The 20832-nt window shown below is 38.9% G+C and overlaps 1 protein-coding gene across 2 annotated transcripts in view; it reads left to right on the top strand.

Moving 5' to 3' along the window:
* Positions 1 to 20832, top strand: part of LOC307030687 (tomoregulin-2-like) — a 120808-nt gene that overhangs the window by 56124 nt on the left and 43852 nt on the right. For both annotated transcript variants that reach the window (XM_079667268.1, XM_079667267.1), the window contains exon 4: positions 5317 to 5343. In XM_079667268.1, coding sequence (XP_079523394.1) covers positions 5317 to 5343 — 27 coding nt within the window. The remainder of the gene's footprint in view (positions 1 to 5316; positions 5344 to 20832) is intronic.

The following is a 20832-nucleotide window of genomic DNA, read 5'->3' as shown; positions in this document are numbered from 1 at the left end:
TGTGTTTTAAGCTTCTTGCAGCATTTTTTTATTTGCAGCGTTCCGTCTATACAGCACTTTTAGTAAATGTTTCGTCAAGTTGGTGAATATCTTCTTGATGCTACACATGTGCCTTTAAGTTGGTTTCCACCAGTGGGCCACCGTAGTTTTGACAGAACAAAAATTCAAATGTTAAAAAAAAGTGCTGCTTATCTGCAGACACCTACTAGTAAAACAAACAAAGATTGGGATATGTACATAGCACGGCCCAACATTACAATAACTGCCTCTCGTTGCTGTCAGAAAAGCACAAGGTTTGTGTTTGCCAGTATACGAGTACTCTATGCATTTACCCATTTAAGGGATTTGAAGTTCTTATACAAAGATAGAAGTGGTGCTACTTGTTCATCATAAAACACACCATTGACCAGGGTTCACAGTGAAGATAATATGAGCATAATTTTACATAAAAAGTAGTCTCTGCAGCTACATCTTCATTATTTAAAGCCTTGTTTACAGTAGGCGGAAAGTGTTTTCATGTAAGCTTTTACAGTAGGGGTGTGTCTGCAATATCTTTTGATGTTAGCAGCACAGTAAGGTTAATAGCTGTTCCCCTCCTTCTAGGCGCTTCTAATCAATCGCTCCGAATCTGAAGAAAATCGCCCTCCATCATTCTGTCTACCGAGGGAACTATTTTTTCTCTTGGCAATCCTCCTCTGCTCTCTTCCTCGCACTTCAGTGCCTCTCTCACAGTACAATTGTGTGGTATCTCCTCTTTGTGACCCTCCATTTGGCAGACAAGCGGGCAGAAAAGCATGCTTGTGCCTATCTCCCTTGCCATTTCCTTCTATTTTCTAATGCCAGTCTTTCTTACACAAAACCTGTGCCCTTTTGCAGATACTAAAGGTTTATATTGATCTCTCGTGAACCTCCTCTGACTTCAGCCTGATCCTTCCAGCTAAGCCTTTTCATGAAACACTGCACATTTAGTGTCCCACGTGTACCAAGGTCAGTGAAATTCTGCAGATTTAAAAGGAGGTAAGAAAGTGGAGGGCAGTTTCTACAGAAGGTGCACAGGGGTATTTTTATTCCTACATTCAAGGTGAACTGCTGCGTTTACTTGAAACGGATGTAGAAAAAATGGGTTAAGTTTATATTTAACTTCTGTTCGCTCATTTATGTGTGTATCCTTGTCAGTTCAACAACCATCTTCTAAATTGTACATTGTTTGGCTGGCTGTCTTCTTCTTTGCCTTTATTGGAGCTTTGCTACGAGTATCCAATCATTTATGTCGCCAATTCTTAATCATTAAAATTATGTGAAACCGGTGGCAGGAATATGCATTTGCAGATGTGCCAATGTTTTCTCTTGCATAATACAAAGCAAACAGAGACTTACTCATAAAACAAACCATAAATCCACAGACTTTTGACCAAGTCTTTTTAAATCCTTTTTCACGTTTATCCATTCATTGACGTCGCCAATTGTCAATCAGTAAAATGATGTTAATCCGGTGGCAGAGATGTATTCTCTAGCGTTATGCAAACAGAACAGGGGCCTACTCGTAAAAACTCCCGAGCATAAAAAGTCCACAGGGTACCTTTTTAAAGTCTTTCTTCAATGGGTTGGCACTTTTGTTCACTTTGTTCTGCATGAAGTAACCTTCACTCTTGTGGAACCTTGAGTGGCCCCAAGGAGCACTATAATAAAAACAGTGTGTTTTCTTTTACGGAAGATCAATCCCCTACTCTTATTTTCATTATGTTCCACAAAAATAGGAAGAAGGGCAGAGTTGCATCTACTGTAGCTACTCGCTTTAAATTGTTTTTTGCCTCATTCAACTCATGCAGAGTTTAGTCTGGCTGAACTCTAACACACCTGAAACTTTTGAGAGGGATTCTGAATAAATACAGCTTTCAGGAAGGAACTATATACCCTCTGTTCAGGACGTTAACTGTGTTGGCTATGATGGCCCTGATTATCATAACTGCATGCTTTAAGAGAAGAGATGCTGAGAACATTTATTTTCGTTTATTTGGATTCGTTTTTACATTGTCAACAACTTTTCCTGGCATACATTGAGAAACATTCTGTGTACAATTTGAATACTAACCATGTAACAATCTCATCCTTACTCCAAGTGCATAGAATGACATGACAATTGATAAAAAAACAAAATATTATAACAAATCTCTATTACTAGAAAACACATTGGGAAATAAAATGATAAAAGATGTATTTTGCCTGTGTGTGCTGTAGGGCCTATCTGTAGTTGTTTCTAAAGAAGCTTCTTGAATACTTTTGAAATATGTGACAACTTATTCATTGGCTTATTTTCTTAACTGTATTTTAAGTAGGTGGGAGTAGTCTTTGAATGTTGACATATGTTTTGATATAGCAAGTTCCATTGGAGGCTGATCCCTCAGGGGATTAGTGTGCGCAAATAAGTTGGTCAGAGGTACGATCCCACCCCATGTAGTCAACATGTCGGAGTCACCTTGGGCATAACTACACTATAGCTATTGTGCATATGCCAGTAGGATCTTGAAAATGCTGAACCTCAAATTGCTCCTGTTGTAGAGATGTTAAGATTCACCGATTCGCATCGGTGCACCGGCATAAACGTTCAAGATGCGAGTGCACCGGTTGAAAGAGTGCACATCGGCTACAGTTTGGGTTGAACTCGCGATGCATCGATTGCGTAGCGTCTTTGCATCGGTAAAAAAACGATTCATTCATATAAAATCCCCTTATCTTGTCAACGTTCAGCAGAGACGATCTTTGATATTTGCTTCGCCACTACGGAGAACGAGAGTCTCAGTTATCAACACACACGGAAGTTGAGGAGAAAGAGAAACACAGCGCACCGAAAAATACCTACAAATCAAACGTTTGGCAACACTTTGGATTGTTCAAGAAAGACGGTGTAATAGTCATTTATGCTATATAGTTGACCGCAGGTCATGGAGAGTAATAAGGTATCCGTAGACCTTTATATGAGGTATCTTTATTACTTAACAGGTCTACAGCCATGATACATAGATCCGTCCTAGATGCGGACTTGCATACACACAGTATCACTCCGCAGCCGCACCCCATCAGTAACGTCCTGATGGTATATGTGCGCGGCACTATTACTACAGACGGTCAACTTGAAAAATCACTCGCAAATTGTTAACGATGCCGAGCCACTTTAAAGTACACAAGTAGTACGAGGAACTTGGCGACGCACATAAAGAGGCGACATGGGGTCTGCGGCTGAAAAGAGAAACCTGAAAGTGAGACATATGAGTTAAATCACTCAGTGAGGTGTTCTGTCAGAGAGAGGTGTTTAGCTTACAGCAGCCTGTGACGGCCAATAATAATTTAAATGTCTTCCTTACTGTAAGCAGTTATGAAATACCTGTTTGTGAAAGGTTATTTGTTTTCTTTATTGTTCAGATAGAAACCACTGCTTTCTGCTCACTGGTGAGTTAGCCTCTGAGTGTTAAGCACATCAGGCTGGCAGCTGTATGGGCATTGCTCTATGGTAGCTGTTATTTGCACATTGTTAATCATGAGCAATGCATCCTTACATTGTTTAACTGTGAGGTGTTATACAATTGTACTCTGGAGAGCTTTTAAAAGGTAAAAAAAATAAACGGCATGATGGGATGTGCAGTACCAAATATGTAAAGCACTTTTTTGTTAATGTATGATTTGCTGCATATAAGGAATAAAACAAAAATCCTCTGTCGTACCATATTGAAGTATCATTATTTTTGCATCGTGTTGAATCGCATCGTATCGCCCCGAATCGCATAATGTTGAATCAAATCGTATCGAACTGTATCGCAACAGGGGTGAATCGTATCGTATCGCATCGCCTGGTGTTTCAAAGGTATCGTTAATGTATCGTATCGTGGCAACGTATCGAGATGCGCATCGCATCGGCCTCAGTGATGGAGATGCACATCCCTATCCTGTTGGCATATCTACTGTACTGAGGTCGCTTTGGATAGAACCGTAAGCTAAAGGGTCTTCGGGTCGGATAGGGAAGGAGTGGTGCCATTCAGGGCTGGGCAACATATTTATATTGTGACATGAGACTAAATATTGTCTTAGATTGCAGATGCCGTAATATCGTAGGTGTAATATTGCTTTTCTTAACAGTAAAGTGATATCATTTTCAGATTTTAGGATGTGTCCTATTTGCCTTGCTGCTATACCATATATCAGCATAACTAATGATTATTTATAAAAAATATTGTGTTATTTTTTGATGGTGCTAATAATAATCCACGATGAACCCTTCAATAGCGTCTCATTTTGGTAAAAAATATTGTGATCATTGATTTGCTTCATATTGTGTAGCCTAGCGCCAGTGTATTTTATTTATACTATTATGTCTACCACCAAAACTGCATATATAAAGTGAATATTATACAATGATAACAATTCTGTCAAACAAAAAGAAGGAAATGTTTTTTCCCCAAAAATGTGTTTCAAAATGTCCCTTACATTTGTGTATTTCTAGAGACACCACACTGGTGTACACATCCCACACCCCACTGGTATAATTAGGAGATTTGACTAGTTACTTTCCCATGGCACAACTGTCCACCTGCTATACTGACCTCACAGAATCATCACACTAGAGACTTAGTTTTATCCCATCACAAATGTATTTCATCGACCATAAGCTCACGTCATTAAAGTATCAGTAGCGCTCGCTGGTGGGCCTCCGTGCGCCTAAGTGTGTGCACCTCTTCTTATAAAGCCCTCTCACATGAGTATCCATATGGAGCAGAGCTATTATCCTCCTACAGTCCTCAGAGGCTGAGTCTCTGGCCCTGGGCATTTTAGCACATCGCTTTACTCCGCGGCTCAAGTTACACGGTGCCTGTTCTTCCAAGTGCTCATCCGTATCCCTTTCACAGCCATATTGTTAAACAGTTCAGTGAGCGCAGTTCTAGAGCCGTGGAGAAGGAGTTGCTGGAAACAATTGGAAACACAGTTATTTCCCGCAGTCCTACCACAGAAAGTTCCACAGTAGGAGGTGTTATCTTTGATGGGCTGCTGTACAAAAGAGAAGATGCCTGATGCTAGAAGCCCCAGGGCACCCTGCACTCTCCTCTTTTTGAAACCTGACTCCCAGCATCACTTTCCGCTCCGTCTGTGGAGAAATCTCGCCTCGCCCAAATGCATCCACCAGCGCACAAAGTGTTTTGCTCTTCACTCACAAGCACATCTTCACTCTTGCCCAGACACACAGTTGCATATGCAGACACACACACTGATTCAACTAATGTCTGGCTGTGTGAGCCTCTGGTTAATAACTGTTTGTTCTCTTCGCAGATGCCGGCTCAGGATCAGGAGACGACGGTAAGATTACTCACCTCCCTCTCTCTGTTCTTAATCCACATGCGCTGCTTTTTAATGTTCTGCGCTCAAGGCCTTCCTCCACTGACACTTTGTTTGAAATTGCACAGCATATGAACAGAACTGAAAGCTAAGACAAGCTCAGATTTTTAAAAGAATAATCAGTGTATTTTATGGCTTTAAGCGATTGTAGAGAAGAACCAACAATTTGAAGTTTCATTCTCAACGTTGAGATACTAATTTTAAATCAACGTTCGATTGCTGTGCAGGTTGTTGTTTTTTGGTGTTATACTATTTGTTGTTGACATTCTCAAACCAAATGTTGAGCTTAAATTCATATTTGTTGCCGTTAAGCCTTCAAAAAACACATCTTCACGGTACTGGCTGCACTCTGTGGGAGCCACGCTCCTGTATTAACAGAGACATTCAACAGCACCATAAAGAACATTTATGCAACCATAATAACAAAGAAAATCTATCCCTCCCCTTTTTTCAAGGTGAAGACATCATAAAATAACAGGACAGACATTGAAAGCTTCAATAAAAAAACATGAAAGAAGCTTTCAATATAAAACAAAATAATGTTCGGAAAACAATATAATATCGATTCTCGAATATCAAACAGATTGAAATACAGTATAAAACAATAAATTAGGTCATTTTGATCATTAACCCTGTTAGGTTGGTACCAATTCATTTAGTTGCATTTATACACCTTATTGTTTCATTTTAAGCTGCTGAAACCAATTATGGCATATTATTTTTGATCACGTGACTCCTTGAATGTGAAGGGGTCTCTAGTAGTGATGCATCCACTGAAAAAGTGTCAGTAAACTCAGCAGTTCCCCTCAGTTCTTCTGTTTTAGCGTCTTTGAGCTCTTTGTTTTGGCTTCAAGTCCCACAGTCTTATTCTTTTGATTCAGTGTCACCACAATTAGAGCTGCACAATGTATCAAAATGTGATCAAAAACATCTAAATAGTGCAATATTGTAATATTATAACGGGCTAAATGTGTTAAATAACATTTTGAATGAAGTATTGTGGTGCTGCAGAGATATCCTTGGCCGCAAATGGTATTCTACAGACTTAACAAAACATATTTGTTTGGAGACTTTAGCAGCTAGATATGGCTCTCATATAAATGCATCACCAAATATAAATGCTAATGTGGCTCTATTTCTGCTAGATGTGAAAAAAGAGCAGCTGTTTGCTAACAAGTTTGCCATAGAGGCCTTATAATGTGACAATATGTTAATGTGGTGTTTACAGTGGGATACAACCATTTACTTTAAGAAAAGATAACAGAAGACAAGATAAACCTTTATAGATCCCAGCAGCACAGGGATAGCAAAAATACAGGAAAAAAATCCAAAAGGTATGAATAATAGGGTTATTTATAAAACAAAAATACTATACGAAAGCATATGGAGACAACAACTGCAAAGTAAAGCGACAGTAGTGTGATTAATGGCAGCAGATTCAGCATGTCTATGTTATTTCAGTCTTTATGAATATTACTTCAGCTTTCTAAATTGACGCCAGACGGGCCAACTGCCAAGCTACAAAAGAGCCTCCTCCGCCTGCCAACATTCTGTGTTTGGCTATATCTATATCAATACACATTTCATTGCTTTTATTTTTATTTTTGCACGGTTATTCAGCAGAAAGCAGGGAATGTTTACAAAGAGAAAAAAACATATCAAAGTGGCCTTGATTGCATCATAAAAGAGAGTTTCTTGTAAATGGTCTTTGCTGGTGCATTGAATGATAATGCAACTGTGACAGAAAATTATAATAACAATAATAAAAAGGCTTTTAATGGATTTGCTGTCGAAAGCTAGTTTCAAGTCTCAGCAAGATCATATTCCTGGAATTGATGGCCTTGAAGGCAGGAAATAATGCTTCGGAAAATGGTCAGAAACGTTTGTGTTCACTGTATTGGCACAGTCTGTTGGGAATCTAATCTCCAACTGATTTATTTTGACCAATGTTGTTTTTTATGTTGGGAGGCTCAAAATGCAAATCCACTTATTACAGCACATGTGCACTGCCTCTGTAAGTGTCCCACTGAAAATACTCCATTTCAAAAAGGCCTGCCAAGACAGCGCTTACAACAAATGTCCCGGAAACTATTCCCCTCAACTCTCTCATTTAGGATGGTGTTCCTTCTCACGCTGCTGAATGAAAGCAACAGTGGCCGTTTTTCTACCAAAGGCACTATAACAGATGTTTGATCTGTAATTGGATTGGTAGAAAGAATTAATGTAATAAGATGGAGAAGAGCTTATGGCCGTCCTTTGAATAACTTTTTGTATGAGTAACTAATCATTATCCAGCTGATTAATAATCTGCCATTCAAGAAAGACTGTAATTTGTTTCCTAATTGACTAACAAGACATCGGCCCAGACTGCACGCGGTTGGGAGTCGGGCTCATCTGTCAGTGCGCGTTCGTCCACATGCATATATTTACTCCGTCCGTGTCTATCTGTTGCCCCTGTGTGTTTACCCATGCAGGCTCTTCATTAACTCATGCACGGAGCCTCACCGAGCATATATGAGAGAGAGATTGGAAAAGAGATTAGCTTCCAAATAAATAAAAAAAAGATGGCAGACAGACGGATGAATGAGCGGAAATGAAAGTGGTGCTAGGTCAACCAGAGAGAGAGAGAGAGAGAGAGAGAGAGATAGAGAGAGAGATGGGTGGACAAAGAAATGCCCTGAGGAAAGCCGCAAAAATAGATAAGAGCACTGAGGGAAACAGAAAGTGAGTGGAGCGGAGGAGGGCAGACAGTGATAAGAAACATGCAGAAGAAGAAACAAATGATACATTTTTATATGTCTCCTGTACACACTATTTACTCTGCTTTGCATTGAATTCTATAAGGATGCTTTTGATGCTGTGCGGTAAGAATTTGCATTCGGTATTCACACGGGTTGTAAAAAACGTCTCCTTGTTTTTATTCCATCAAGCAATGCCATTTAGGTCTAACTGTGTTGCATATTGGATAAGGATCACCCTTCCCGGGAGTATTTTCCAGCGTTTTTATTGCAAGGCACCGTCATAACTTCCCCTACAATTGTAGATAAACAAAGCATTCACAGCGCTCTTGTTTAAATACTCTCTGGCTTCACAACAAAAAGAGAATAAAACTAGGAGAAAGTGAGCCTGATTTGTTCTAGCAAAACAAAGATATGAATCAAATTAATATAAATAAATAACCATATTATGACTATCTGTTGACAATTATTACAACAGAAAATAGTCATTAGTAGTATGATTATATTACCCATTATTATTATTGCAATAGTGAAGTTAAGCTGCACACGTTAGCATGCCGGCTAATAGCTAACTACCTAAAGGAGAGCAAACAATACTTCCATGTCCAAGGGGCATTGTGGGGTTACATTTTAATATCCGTGTCTACCAGAGGTGGAGTACTCAGATCATTTGAAAAAGGAGTTATACCACAATACTCAGTTACAAGTAAAAGTCCTGCATTAAAAATCTTATTATAGTTAAGGTCTCAGCATTCAAAAGTACCTTAATTCCAAAAAGTAAAAGCAAGTCATTATTTGTAACATAATAAAACATTATATTGATTTTATACATTAGATTACATTTGATTTAACTGACACTTTTGTCCAAAGCGGCTTACAATAAGTGGGATCAACCAGGAACATGCAAGATGCATTGGCTTTCAAAAGCCCAACCGTTATAAGTGCTACTGCATTGGCTTTAAATAAGTGATACATACATACATACAGTGAGTAGATTTACATTTAGTACATCCAATGTTTTGGAGCCTGTACTTTATGCTTTAAGAAGCTCAACAACAGCGGCCCTACTCTTAATTCAATTTGGCGAAGTTCACACTCCAGCTGCACCAGCCAATGTTACCAGAGGTCTTTAGTTACAGATTCCAAACAGATCATTAAGTCCTCATTCTGAAAGACTTATTACCTTTTGTAATGTTACAAATTAAACACTCAGTTATAAATACAATCAGTAATCTCACCTCTGTTAAAGTGAGATGTTTGGAGGCTGCAGAGCTTAGGAGGAAGAAATACAAATAATGAGTTGTCTCTCTCTCACATAAATGCAGTCTTCGTGATGAACAAAGTGATGCATTATAGCTAACAGGGTCTCAAAAGTTTACTCCAGGTCAGACCTGCCACATATATGTCTCACCAAACTTTTCTTGTAATGAGGCGATTTACTCATGAAAGTCTATAAAACTTGAATTACGAAAATGATCAAATATTTGCATATACTTATCGTTTTGTTAGAAGCCACGTAACATCATATACATGGCCAAACACATGTGATAAACAGAGCGCAGAACATGCAAAGCTTCCTCATGAAAAGTCTAAATCAACCAGCCGGTCCTCCTACAAAAAACGACCATATACAGTAGGCCGAATTTTGATGCCCTTATTACGACCCAGAGACACATTTGAAAGTGTATGTTGTTTCTTACACGACCACTAGAGGTGCTCTAGTGGTCGTGTAAGACACAACATGCTCCCGGCCCGTTCATTGCAAACGCTCCGGAGGGACGTTTATTCACAAATAACCCTCTCTGGAAAATCCTAAATTGTGGAATAGTTTGGCCATTAAAATGCTTTTTGATTCGATTTCTGGCGAGAAGTGTATATTGTACTCTTAGAATCCTCGTCCAGTGGATGTGTAGGATCTATAGTTTGATAGATATTACGAAAATGATTTGAGGTCTCACCAGGATAACGTGTATGCAGCTTCCATGTACAGTTAGCGTGGGTGAAAACAGTTTTTCCGGTCTCGGATATATTCCCCTCACTGTCAAATGATTACACAGTAATATCTGCATTACTCATCCACTAAAAAACATAATTCCTTGTTAATTACACAATATTGATTGGTTTAAATTGCGTACAATGCTTTTGTGTTTTTAACCTTCGATTCAGAGAAACAAATAGTTTTTTCGGAGTTTAAACACTACTGTTTCCGAAGACACTACACTACCCAGAATCCCCAGCTATCGTTTGGGACTACAACATCCGCCTTGCTTTACAAACCCCGTGATTAGTCATCAAGCCCTGTGATTGGATGTTGGAGTGGCAGTGCGACAAGGTTACGCTGAGCGTCAACAGCTCTTTGAAATGGAATGGAACCACGGCAGACTTTCCAAAACTGGAATTGGACGGGTCCAGCCCCCCCCCAAACTACACATGCTGGCTATTGTGTGTTTCGCAACATGTTCTATGGCACGTCTCTTTATAAGACGTTTTCGTATTTCCCACAATTAGAAGTTGCCAGTATTAAACTGTGTACACCCTGGGGGTTTAGGGGATACGAAACACAGTGGTGTTATCAAATTTAAAACATATAATTAATAAATGGGTGAATTAATATACCCACATGACACCTAAGGTCAGAAGAGCTTTATTTAACAGCTGGTCTTATGTCTGTGACCCCTCCTGTTGTTCATTGATAAGCCTGAAACATGCACTTGTCAAGGTTCAGAGGCAAATTTTGCAAATATGGCAGTAGCTATCGATCATCTTAAGATAAGATATACTTTATTGATCCCAAGTTGGGAAATGTTTTTGTTACAGCAGCATACTACTTTGTTCTACTCCACTACAATTCAGAGGTTGACCTGGTATTTTTAATCCACTACATTTATTTTAGTTACTTTGCAGATTCTGATTAATGATGTGAAATATAAACAACCCTTCAATCAGACTTTAGTTACAACTGGGTCAAATTCAGGGAAGGTGATTGTCAAGTGCCAAAATAAACTATGCAATATATTGGACGTTAAGTACTTTGTCAGACTTCATATTTATCTGTGGATAACCCCAACGTTTTTTTCTTATTCAAACGAAGACCTTAACTTAAAGTGTTCTTTAATGTTTAAATAAAGCCTTATTAGTTTGTCTGTTGTGCTCATCCTCCTGTTAATATCTTTGGACATCCTGCACTAAACTGTTTTATTGTAGCGTATCTTCTTGATATTTTCAATTTTGTATGTAGGCTACTCTTAATATTTAAATGTTTTCATCAAATAAAACGTATTCAACAACAAAATTCAACAACAAAATTAAATAACGTGCTTTAACCACTAACCATTAAAACATAATAATATCAAACATAATATGACTATTAACTTTATTGTGAAATTAAAACAGAACGGTAAAGGAAAATACAGTTTCAGTCTCTCGATTTGAAGATTATGCATTGTACCATGAACCTGTATAGACCTGTAACAGTCAACTGCATGAGGGGTTGTTCAGTAAATAATATCTTTAAAAACTACAAAAAAATCCCTTTCTATCAGCTGTGCGCCGTTATGGTGTAAATATAGCCTATCTATCAATTGGATAAAATATGAAAGTCAGACGAATTAGTGTTGATATTGCCAGGAGACGTATTGTGTGAAAAGAAATGGAAGATGTTGTTTAATTGCTAATATATTTATGATCAACGTCACAAATTCAGTTTTGGCGGCATTTCTTACAGTTTGTCAAAAGGTCTTCTGATCAGGGCTCTATAAATAAATATCTGCGGCAGATCTGTAATATGTAATGCAACCGTGTATTACAATGCCGTTATGTGATGACTTTCAAAGAGAAAAGCAAGAACACTCGGAATAAAGTATTATTTTATTTTAAAAAAATGTTTTTCCGATTTCATATCGGATAAACACCATATCCCGACATGCATTGCGGCGATGTTTTAGCCTATCAAAACCTCTGAAAAAAGAAAGGTGTCTCAGAATCGAAAGAGAAAAACCTATGGGAAAAACACAAAAGCATTGTTCACAATTTAAACCAATAAATGTTGTGTAATTAACAAGGATAAAGTGATGTTTTTTAGTTGATGAGTACTGCAGATATCTGTTAAATCATCTGATCATTGGTTTTATTATGAAAACGTCGAGACCGGAAATACTGTTTTCAACCCGTAACTTTACATGGAGGCTGCCGCATACCTCAAATCATCTTCGTAATATCTATCAAACTATAGATCCTACATATCGACTGGACGTAGATTCTAAAAGGACAATATACACTTCTCGCTAGAAATCTAATCAAAAAGCGTTTTAATGGCCAAACTATCCTACAGAGGGCGAAAACTTTAAAACGTAGTTATAGGACGTATTAAGCGCTTGAACAAACGACATATTTGGTCGTAATAAGGGCCGGAACAATCGGCCCATTTGGTCGTATGAGTTGGAGGACTTGTTGAAATAAAAACTGGAAGTATAGCTAGAACAAGACAATGTTTCTTTATGTATTAAAGTGTATAAATTCTGAACACATTTGTTCCCTTGGAAATGAATAACAACTCACTTTGTGAGCCACATAAATGGAACATCAGGCAGGTGAAGAGTTTAGTGTCATTATCCACATTAAAGCCAGACAGTTTTTATTCTGAATATCCCCACGGACGCTCATCATGATTGCTCGACTTTTGAGACCTCTGGCTGGTGTAAAATAAAAGCTGCAGAAGTGTCCTTATTCTCTAACTGTCAGATAAATATGACGAATCGATCATTCAGGAGGTAAAGAGACAATTAAGAAGAAATAGCTCGGGGGCAGAGAGGCTATTTGAGTGAGAGGCGAAAGAAGAGGGCAAGGACAGGAGGAGGAGGAACACAAACACGAGCTATAAAGATAGAATCATAGCAGAGGTCAAACAGATGGAGAGATACAGTAGAAGAGAAGGGAGGGAAGGAGGGAGTCAGCAGAGGAGGAAGAGAGAGCTGCTGGTGTTTTATGAGCAGGGGAGAAGGTTAAAGAAAGTGGTTGTAAAAGGTGAGGTTGACTCCTATGGAGGAAACCAGCATTGGCGAGCCAGCCAGAAGAGAATTAAATGTATTTTAATGACTAATGATAAATCTACACACATAAAACTCCGGTGAGCTGGGGAGTTGCCAGATTCTTTGCTGTTAATGTGTGTGCGTGGGGTGCAGGCTATAGTTAAGCATGTATGCCTGTTAGAGTGTCTGTGTATGTCTGTTTTTAAAATGTTATTTTTATCTAATAAGTGAGACCACGTCAACTGTGAAGGGAGATGCCCGTAGGACATGAGTCTGGTCACATGGCCCCTTTAGTCAGAATCAGACATTTGTGCAAATCAAATTGTACAGTGGAGAAATTGAATTGCACTCACATGATTTTGGGGGGGGGGGGGGGGGGGGACAAAGGACTAGCAAAGCCTTAAAGGGATAGTTTTTAGTTTTAAGTGGGGTTATATGAGGTAATTATTAAAAAGTAAGTGTATTATTCTCATTAAATAACTTTCAACACCCAAGAGTTACAGCATGGAACCAGAGCCATGTGATCAGCGAAACCGAACAAATCTCTATAAGTGTACATAATACTAGAATATTTTCACACCTCTACCTTGCTGTCAGTTAGACCTTTTGCAAGGGTTTACAGAAGCAGTTATATACGGTCTCTTCCAAAAACGAGATTCAATTGGAAACATTTGAATGTTTTCTCGCAAAATAAGGGGACTGCTTGTCTACCGCTTCCTCAACCACTTGGTTTGATTCTCTGTTGTTTGAATGTTGTGTGACTGAATGCACGTTTACCCTTAACTTACCCAATAGCTAACCGATAAAGTTAGCAAGCACCCAATATCTCCTGAGTTCTGCAAGGTGAAATGTAGGTTTTTCAATTTCAATGGAGTTTTTGAAGTGTATCACATTCAGTACCCATTAGAAAAGTGCTACTAATAAGAAGTTAAAGCCAGGAAAATATTCTAGCATACACTTAAAGTGATTGACAAGTGTTTTATCTGTCGTAAATACGTTTTGCTACATAGCTTTGCTTTTGTGTTGGGACCACTGTATGTCTCTCTAAACTGGGGATGGATAGGTAACTGATAGAACCCCAACAATTTGAACAAAATGTAATGGCAATCCATTCAATTAAATATTCTAGGCTGTGGTGTCCTACGAACATTGCCATCATGGCATGACTTAAAAACCACTAAATATCTCTAAAATATGTTTTTCGCCAGATTGCAGCCTGTTGTTGCTGTTTCTCTTTTCTAAGATCTAACTTTACTTTACATCTGTGCTTTTTTCTGTGAATCTTTTCATTCAAAATTATACACACTCTTGCCAAGTAGAACCAATAAAGTCCTAAATAGAACTATAAGACTGTTTAGTAGCAAGCAGTACACATCTGCCTCAAGCCCCGAAGTTACAGAGCTCTGTCATGCTCTGTCGGCTTCCGGCATTAATGTGACCTAATTTCACAGCAGTTTTTTTTCCCGAAGGGTAACTCTTATCTAAATGAAGTGCTTTGTCAAGGTCAAAGCAGTGTCCCGTAACTTATCGGAGCCAGTTCTCTGTTTGAATGGTAAAATAAGCAGCTCCATTATGAGCCTTTAGCGGCAACGAGACAGCATCAATCGGTGTAGTAATGCTAGTATTTATGAGGCATTCATCTCTTTTCAGCCACCTGAGCTCCATTGTGTCACTCTCTAATTATTTGCTGAGCTTCGTTCAGGCTTAGACTTTTTGAGCACCGGTCCTTCAATACTATCAACACTTAAAGTCACTATTGTGTCATTCTATCATTGTTGATTCCACAAAAGTGTCTCTAAATAGATGAAGATTTTATATTTGTCTTGTGCACATGCCCGACCTTCATTTCGCAGTTTCGAGTGTTGACTTGCGGAGAGCAAAACACTGTACTTGGTTTAATTGAAATACAATGACCTGATTGGGGTAATTAATCTCATGATCAAACCCACAACACTATGGATTTGCAAGCACTTCATTAATCTGAATTATAGGGTGAGGCTCCACTATGGTGCAATTATGAGTTCAATTTCAATTGATCTCCCTTTCTTCGGCGTGCAGCAATACACAACATTGATCACATAAGACAGCACTCGTAACATTATTTTATCGACTTTAAAGGGGATCTATCATGCAAAATGCACTTTTTTATATCTTTTATACATAAATATGTGTCCCCGGTGTGTCAGGGAACTCATGCAGCGTCAGAAAAATAAAACCTTCTCTCTTTTCCTCCGTACCCAAATCTCTAAAAACGGGGGTACAACGGAGCTGATGCAGATTTGCGGCCGATATGACGTAATATCAGCAACGGACCCACAGCACTATCAGAAACAATGCCTGACTGTTTTGGACGTAATATGGTCGGTTCATGTTTACATTAGCATCGCTAACACTCAGAGCTAACCTATACTGGAGAGCATGTGTGTGAAGAAGCAGGAAATAAAAAGGAACTCACCTTGTGGTATAACCGGCAAGAGAGAAAGCCTTTGAGCTCCATACTGTTTCAGAAATAATCCTTGATCTAATAATCCTTGCGTTTCATCACCGCAGCATTTTAGACAGTATCTGCCAGGTCCCGCATGAGCTGGCATAAGCAGGTGAAAATCTCAAGAGAGACCTGTTTATACCCAGAATCAGCACTTTTGGAACAGGAAGAGAAATAGAGGGATATGAGGCATGGCTAGAATGGGTGATCTGTTTGTTTTTTTGACCAAAACACTTCATAGACATGTTTTCTATATTTTTATATATATCTGAGACCTATGCTATTCCCTAAAAATAGCATGATAGATGACCTTTAATAAAGATATTGTGGTAAAACAAGATCAGTCAATATTAGTCATAGGCCTTATATTAGCTAAAAATTAAGAATCTCTGCTGATACTGTGAAACATAGGATGAGCTCATTTGCCCCCTCTGACTTTGGAAACAAGTGGAACATTCTAGGACATGGTTGTACAGTATCTGACCTGCAGTTCCCCTGGTGATTGTTCCACCTCCCATTCCCTCTCCAGCAGCCTCCACAATTACCAGCTGCTGCCCCGGTCACACTGCTATTGCTATGGTAACCAAGTTAGAGGTTTAGGGAAGTGAGTAATCTAATCTTCCCACTTTGTGGCCCAGCGATAAGGCTCACCACAGCCAGCCCACCCGTGTGTGTGTGTGTGTGTGTGTGTGTGTGTGTGTGTGTGTGTGTGTGTGTGTGTGTGTGTGTGTGTGTGTGTGTGTGTGTGTGTGTGTGTGTGTGTGTGTGTGTGTGTGTGTGTGTGTGTGTGTGTGTGTGTGTGTGTGTGTGTGTCCTATTTGGTCATTCTATGCTGCCTGTCTTACTCACACACACGCACACTTTTATATCGACCGCGGCAATGGTAGATTTAGTCCGATTGTATAGAAGTCTATGAGAAAATAACTTTCTTGAGTTTACCTCAGTTACATTTTCCTAATACGTTTTTGGTCTCAATCGCTTGTTAATATAGCATGATGTTATTATGGTAAATAATGGTCCCATTTAGAGTAAAATAGACAATAAAGAAGGGTTTGCTTTTGGGCGTGGCTACATTGTGATTGACAGGTCACTGCCACAGTTTGAGGGTTGGCTATACTTTTAACGTTTTCATAGTGTGTTTTCAGTCCATGCACGTTGGTTGTAACAATTTGGATGCCTAAAATGTCTTGGTAACTAGTTATTGTACTGAGCAACACCTCTAGGTTCACTGAGATTGCATGACCAAAAGCCAAAATGGAAGTTGCCAAAATGCTAAAATCCGCGCTTAAAAAGGGTAGGAGGGATTGCACATAATTATTTTATGCAGTTGTTAAAAAATTGGTCATTTAAAACATTTTAAATCCGACAGCTTTGTGCATGATACACATTGCCTCGGGCTAAGCTACAGTATTTCACTCATTTGCAACAATTATCTCTTCATTGGTACAGCAGCATGAGAAAATCAATATATAAGATTGGCTGATGATTGTAGAACAAAGATAAGGAACTTTTTCTTGGTAAACATGTTGCACATGGAAAGGAAGGGGTGTTAGAACATATTGTAATGCAAACTAAGATAGTACTTACGTCCAAACAGATGTATCTCACATCTCTCTGGACATACGTTCAGGAGGCACGCATGAGAGTGGCTTGGCCGGTAAGCCTTTACTTTGGCACGGGGATAACGCGGTAATATAGACGGAGAGGGATGGGATCTGCAAATGAGATTGAAGCAAAGTCAGTCAGATCCTTTCATCCGCACACGTTCACTCTCTCTCACATCCGCTGCTTTTGCTTTTCCTCCGTCTCTCCACGGGAACGTATCCAATCATACCACTCTGAAATTATTATAAGAATTTCCATCACCCGTGTGTGTGTGCGCAGCAGGGGCTCTGAATGAGATGAGATAGGGTGGTGGTGAGACTGTCTGGTGTGAGATGGGAACGTAAGTGGCGAGGTGGCAGCCGTCGTGTGTCAGATCCATCAGTGGAGGCGGGGGGGAAGTGGGACGGAGGCTGATGAGAATAGCAGGGTCACCTCTGGGCCAGCCCTCGCTCTCACCGGCATCAGGGATTTTTATTGTCATTTTTTTTTTGTCATCTTGAAAATAATGGAACAAGGCTGATGCGGAGACAGTGGCGCGGGAAGGGAGTGAGATTGGGCCGAACTGGGGGGGCCACGGAAAGGAATGGAAGGACAGATATTGGGATAGAGAAATGTTAGACTTTTTTCTGTAATGGTAGGATTTGACTGGGATTAAGAAGGGCAACAGGTGGGCACTTTGAGAAAGCTGGCTTTTGTGTGAATGGAGTTGTGAGGCCTGAAATAAAGTTGCTGGTTAACAAAGCTTAAGAGATATTCATGTTTTGTTCTACAACATAAAATATGTAAGTAGATACCCTTCTTGCAAATGTCTAAAGCTTTTGTTTTTCATTGAAACACTGGTTCCTAACTAGTATTAGAGAGTAGTTTATACTTTATACTAGTTAAAAAGAAAATGCTGAAAATGAATCCACTTTTTGCTAAGCATGGTGATGTGTCTTGCTGTGTCTTCCGACCCTGATATACACAAATATGTCATTAATAGAAGCAGTACTCAGATCAAGTAAATGTAGCAATACTCTATTGTAAATATACTCAGTTTCAAGTAAGAATCCTGCATTCAAAATCTTATTTAAGATTACAATTACAAAAGTATTGCCATCAAAATATATAATAATACAAAGTAAAAGCCCTTTGCCCACTTCTGAATCATACGTATTAAATTAGGATTATTGATGCATTAATGTGTCTATAACAGCTTGTATGCAAGATATATGTCAATTTTTATTTATTAGTTACATTTATATTTTGTATCAGCTAATCTAAATCTGTAAATTAACTAAACCTGTCAGATAAATCTATTGGAGTAAAAAGTACAATATTGGCTTCCAAAATGTAGAAGTATAAGTCACAAAAAAAAAATATATATTTAACGTACCTCAAATACGTACTTTTTTACATTCCACTGGTCATTACTGCATCAATCTTTGAGTGTGTGTTAAGGGGCAGAAGGATTTACACTAATATAAAGTACCACTGCCAATGTCAGTCTTAACTGTGAGTCAGCATTTACCTCAAGAAAAGTAGATTGTAAAAAGTGCACATAGAGGAGAAGTTCTTCAAATTGCCAAAACATACACTGGATAATAACTCAAAGGACAGATTGCATCTTCATCTTCCCAAACCTGACGCACTGTATATCAGCTCAGTGATATTCAGTTATATAGTGCCATAACCATCTGCTGAACACAGTCTTGCGGTGTGAGTGTCACGGCTTTAAAGACAGGGAAACAGATAGGACGACCCGGATAAATCAAGGCTCATAATCCTTCATACAGCAGCAGTGGAGGCATCAGCCGCCCTTTTGGCCCTCCCCTGGGGATTTCAGGTCAGGCCTTCTTATGTAAGCCAGCTGAAAACACTTGTAATGGAACATTAACGCTCAACTCAGCTCAGTTTCTCTATTTCTGGATATACTGTATGTTAAGAGTATACACAGTAGAAATGTGTGCACTGGTGAGGTTTGCAATACTGTTTCCACCGTGATAGCTATACTCACATAATCTTTTGTGACCTCGTGTGAACTCGCAAATCCAGCTGCCTTCCAATGTAGCGTTATTGGCACAAAGTATGAATGCAGAGGACTTTATTTTGCCTGTTTTTTATCAGATTTTTTAAATGAAAGCTGAAAAACTCCACTAGATATCTGTTTCATTTTTCTTGTGTTACAAAAGAACACAAAATACGAAATATTCAATTATATATTTATCGGAGTCTCTTTTTTAAAGTGTTGTCTCATGTGAAGCAAGAAAAATAATAAAATGTGATGAAGTATAGTACACATGGGAGCAAGCCATCTCCGAACGTCTCGGCTGCGCCCCTTTTTGGGTGAAAATATTCGCTGTCATTTGACTGGCGGTAAATACAGATTCTCAAGTTGTCGCCAACCACATCAAATAATTTAGAAGACTTTATCTACAAGGACCCAAATTAGGATTGTCAGCCAGGCAAACAATTACGTAACGTCAATGAGATGGATGATCGGCGTCAATTTATGAGCAGTCTCTTCTCTGAATTTTAACATTACAAACTTTGGCTTAACCTTGATGATTGACGTTACCCTTATTAGCATCATAATTTAGCTGTGATGAGGTGTTTCCCATAGACGAACATCACTGACCGGGTCCTTTTGGATATGATCTTCGTCCTCTTCGTGGATGGCCACGGTTTTTTAATGTCAAAGTATAGAAAATCTCTGCAATTGTTTTTTTTTTACCAGAAAGTGGGAGGGTCGCCAGGCAGTGACCTAGCGTTGTTCTCATCTATGGTTATTCAAACCATTTGTTAACTGAATGTACAGAACACTGTATTCACTGCATTGTCATATATACCGTTACTATAAAACTACCATAAAAGAGAATTTGGGCATACCTTACAATGTGTAAAATGCCCAAATTATGCATAACTTCATAGGTTTTCAGTTAACCAATGTATTACACTTTAGATTTTACTTTCTAGATAATGGATTCCAAGCTCAATAGATGTTCCCTTTTTTTTATACTTTCTCCTTCCCCAAATTATTTTCCACAACTTTTAGTTTGGTCATGTCCCAGATTTCTCTAAGCACACTGACTGTCATTACCTTCGTCACTAGCAAGCTAGCTCTGCTCATTACAGGCTGTGTGGGGCTGGGTGATGCTAGCAAAGCAATTTGAGTTAAGGGCTCACAGAGAGATATTGGCCTCATTTCCAGATATGAATAAAGAAGAAGAGGGGAGAGAAAAGAGAGAAAGAGAGGGAGTAGATAGTGAGTTCTTCCTTGTGAGTCGTTCTACTAGAGAGAACATTTTCTCATTTGCTTGAAGATAATTGCAGCAGTTATTATTCTGCTGATGCTAAGCTGAGCAGTAACCCAGAACAGGTCATTTTAAATGGGGCTCACAGTATAATCACAGCTGAGGTGTATTATCTGCCGGACAGCTTGCGGATATTTGTTTGATCGTTTTTTTTTCTCACCTTGTTGTTGACAGAAGCCATTAATTTAGTACGCCGTTATAGTAGACATGATTATATAACACGTGTTTCACCAGTTGACTCTATTAGTGCATTTAATGTACTGTTGAAATCAGAAACCATGACATGGCTTATAGATACACAT

This window comes from Notothenia rossii, assembly GCF_949606895.1.
Source record: "Notothenia rossii genome assembly, chromosome: 2".
NCBI lineage: Eukaryota > Metazoa > Chordata > Actinopteri > Perciformes > Nototheniidae > Notothenia > Notothenia rossii.
This window is presented reverse-complemented; position numbering and strand designations above follow the sequence as displayed.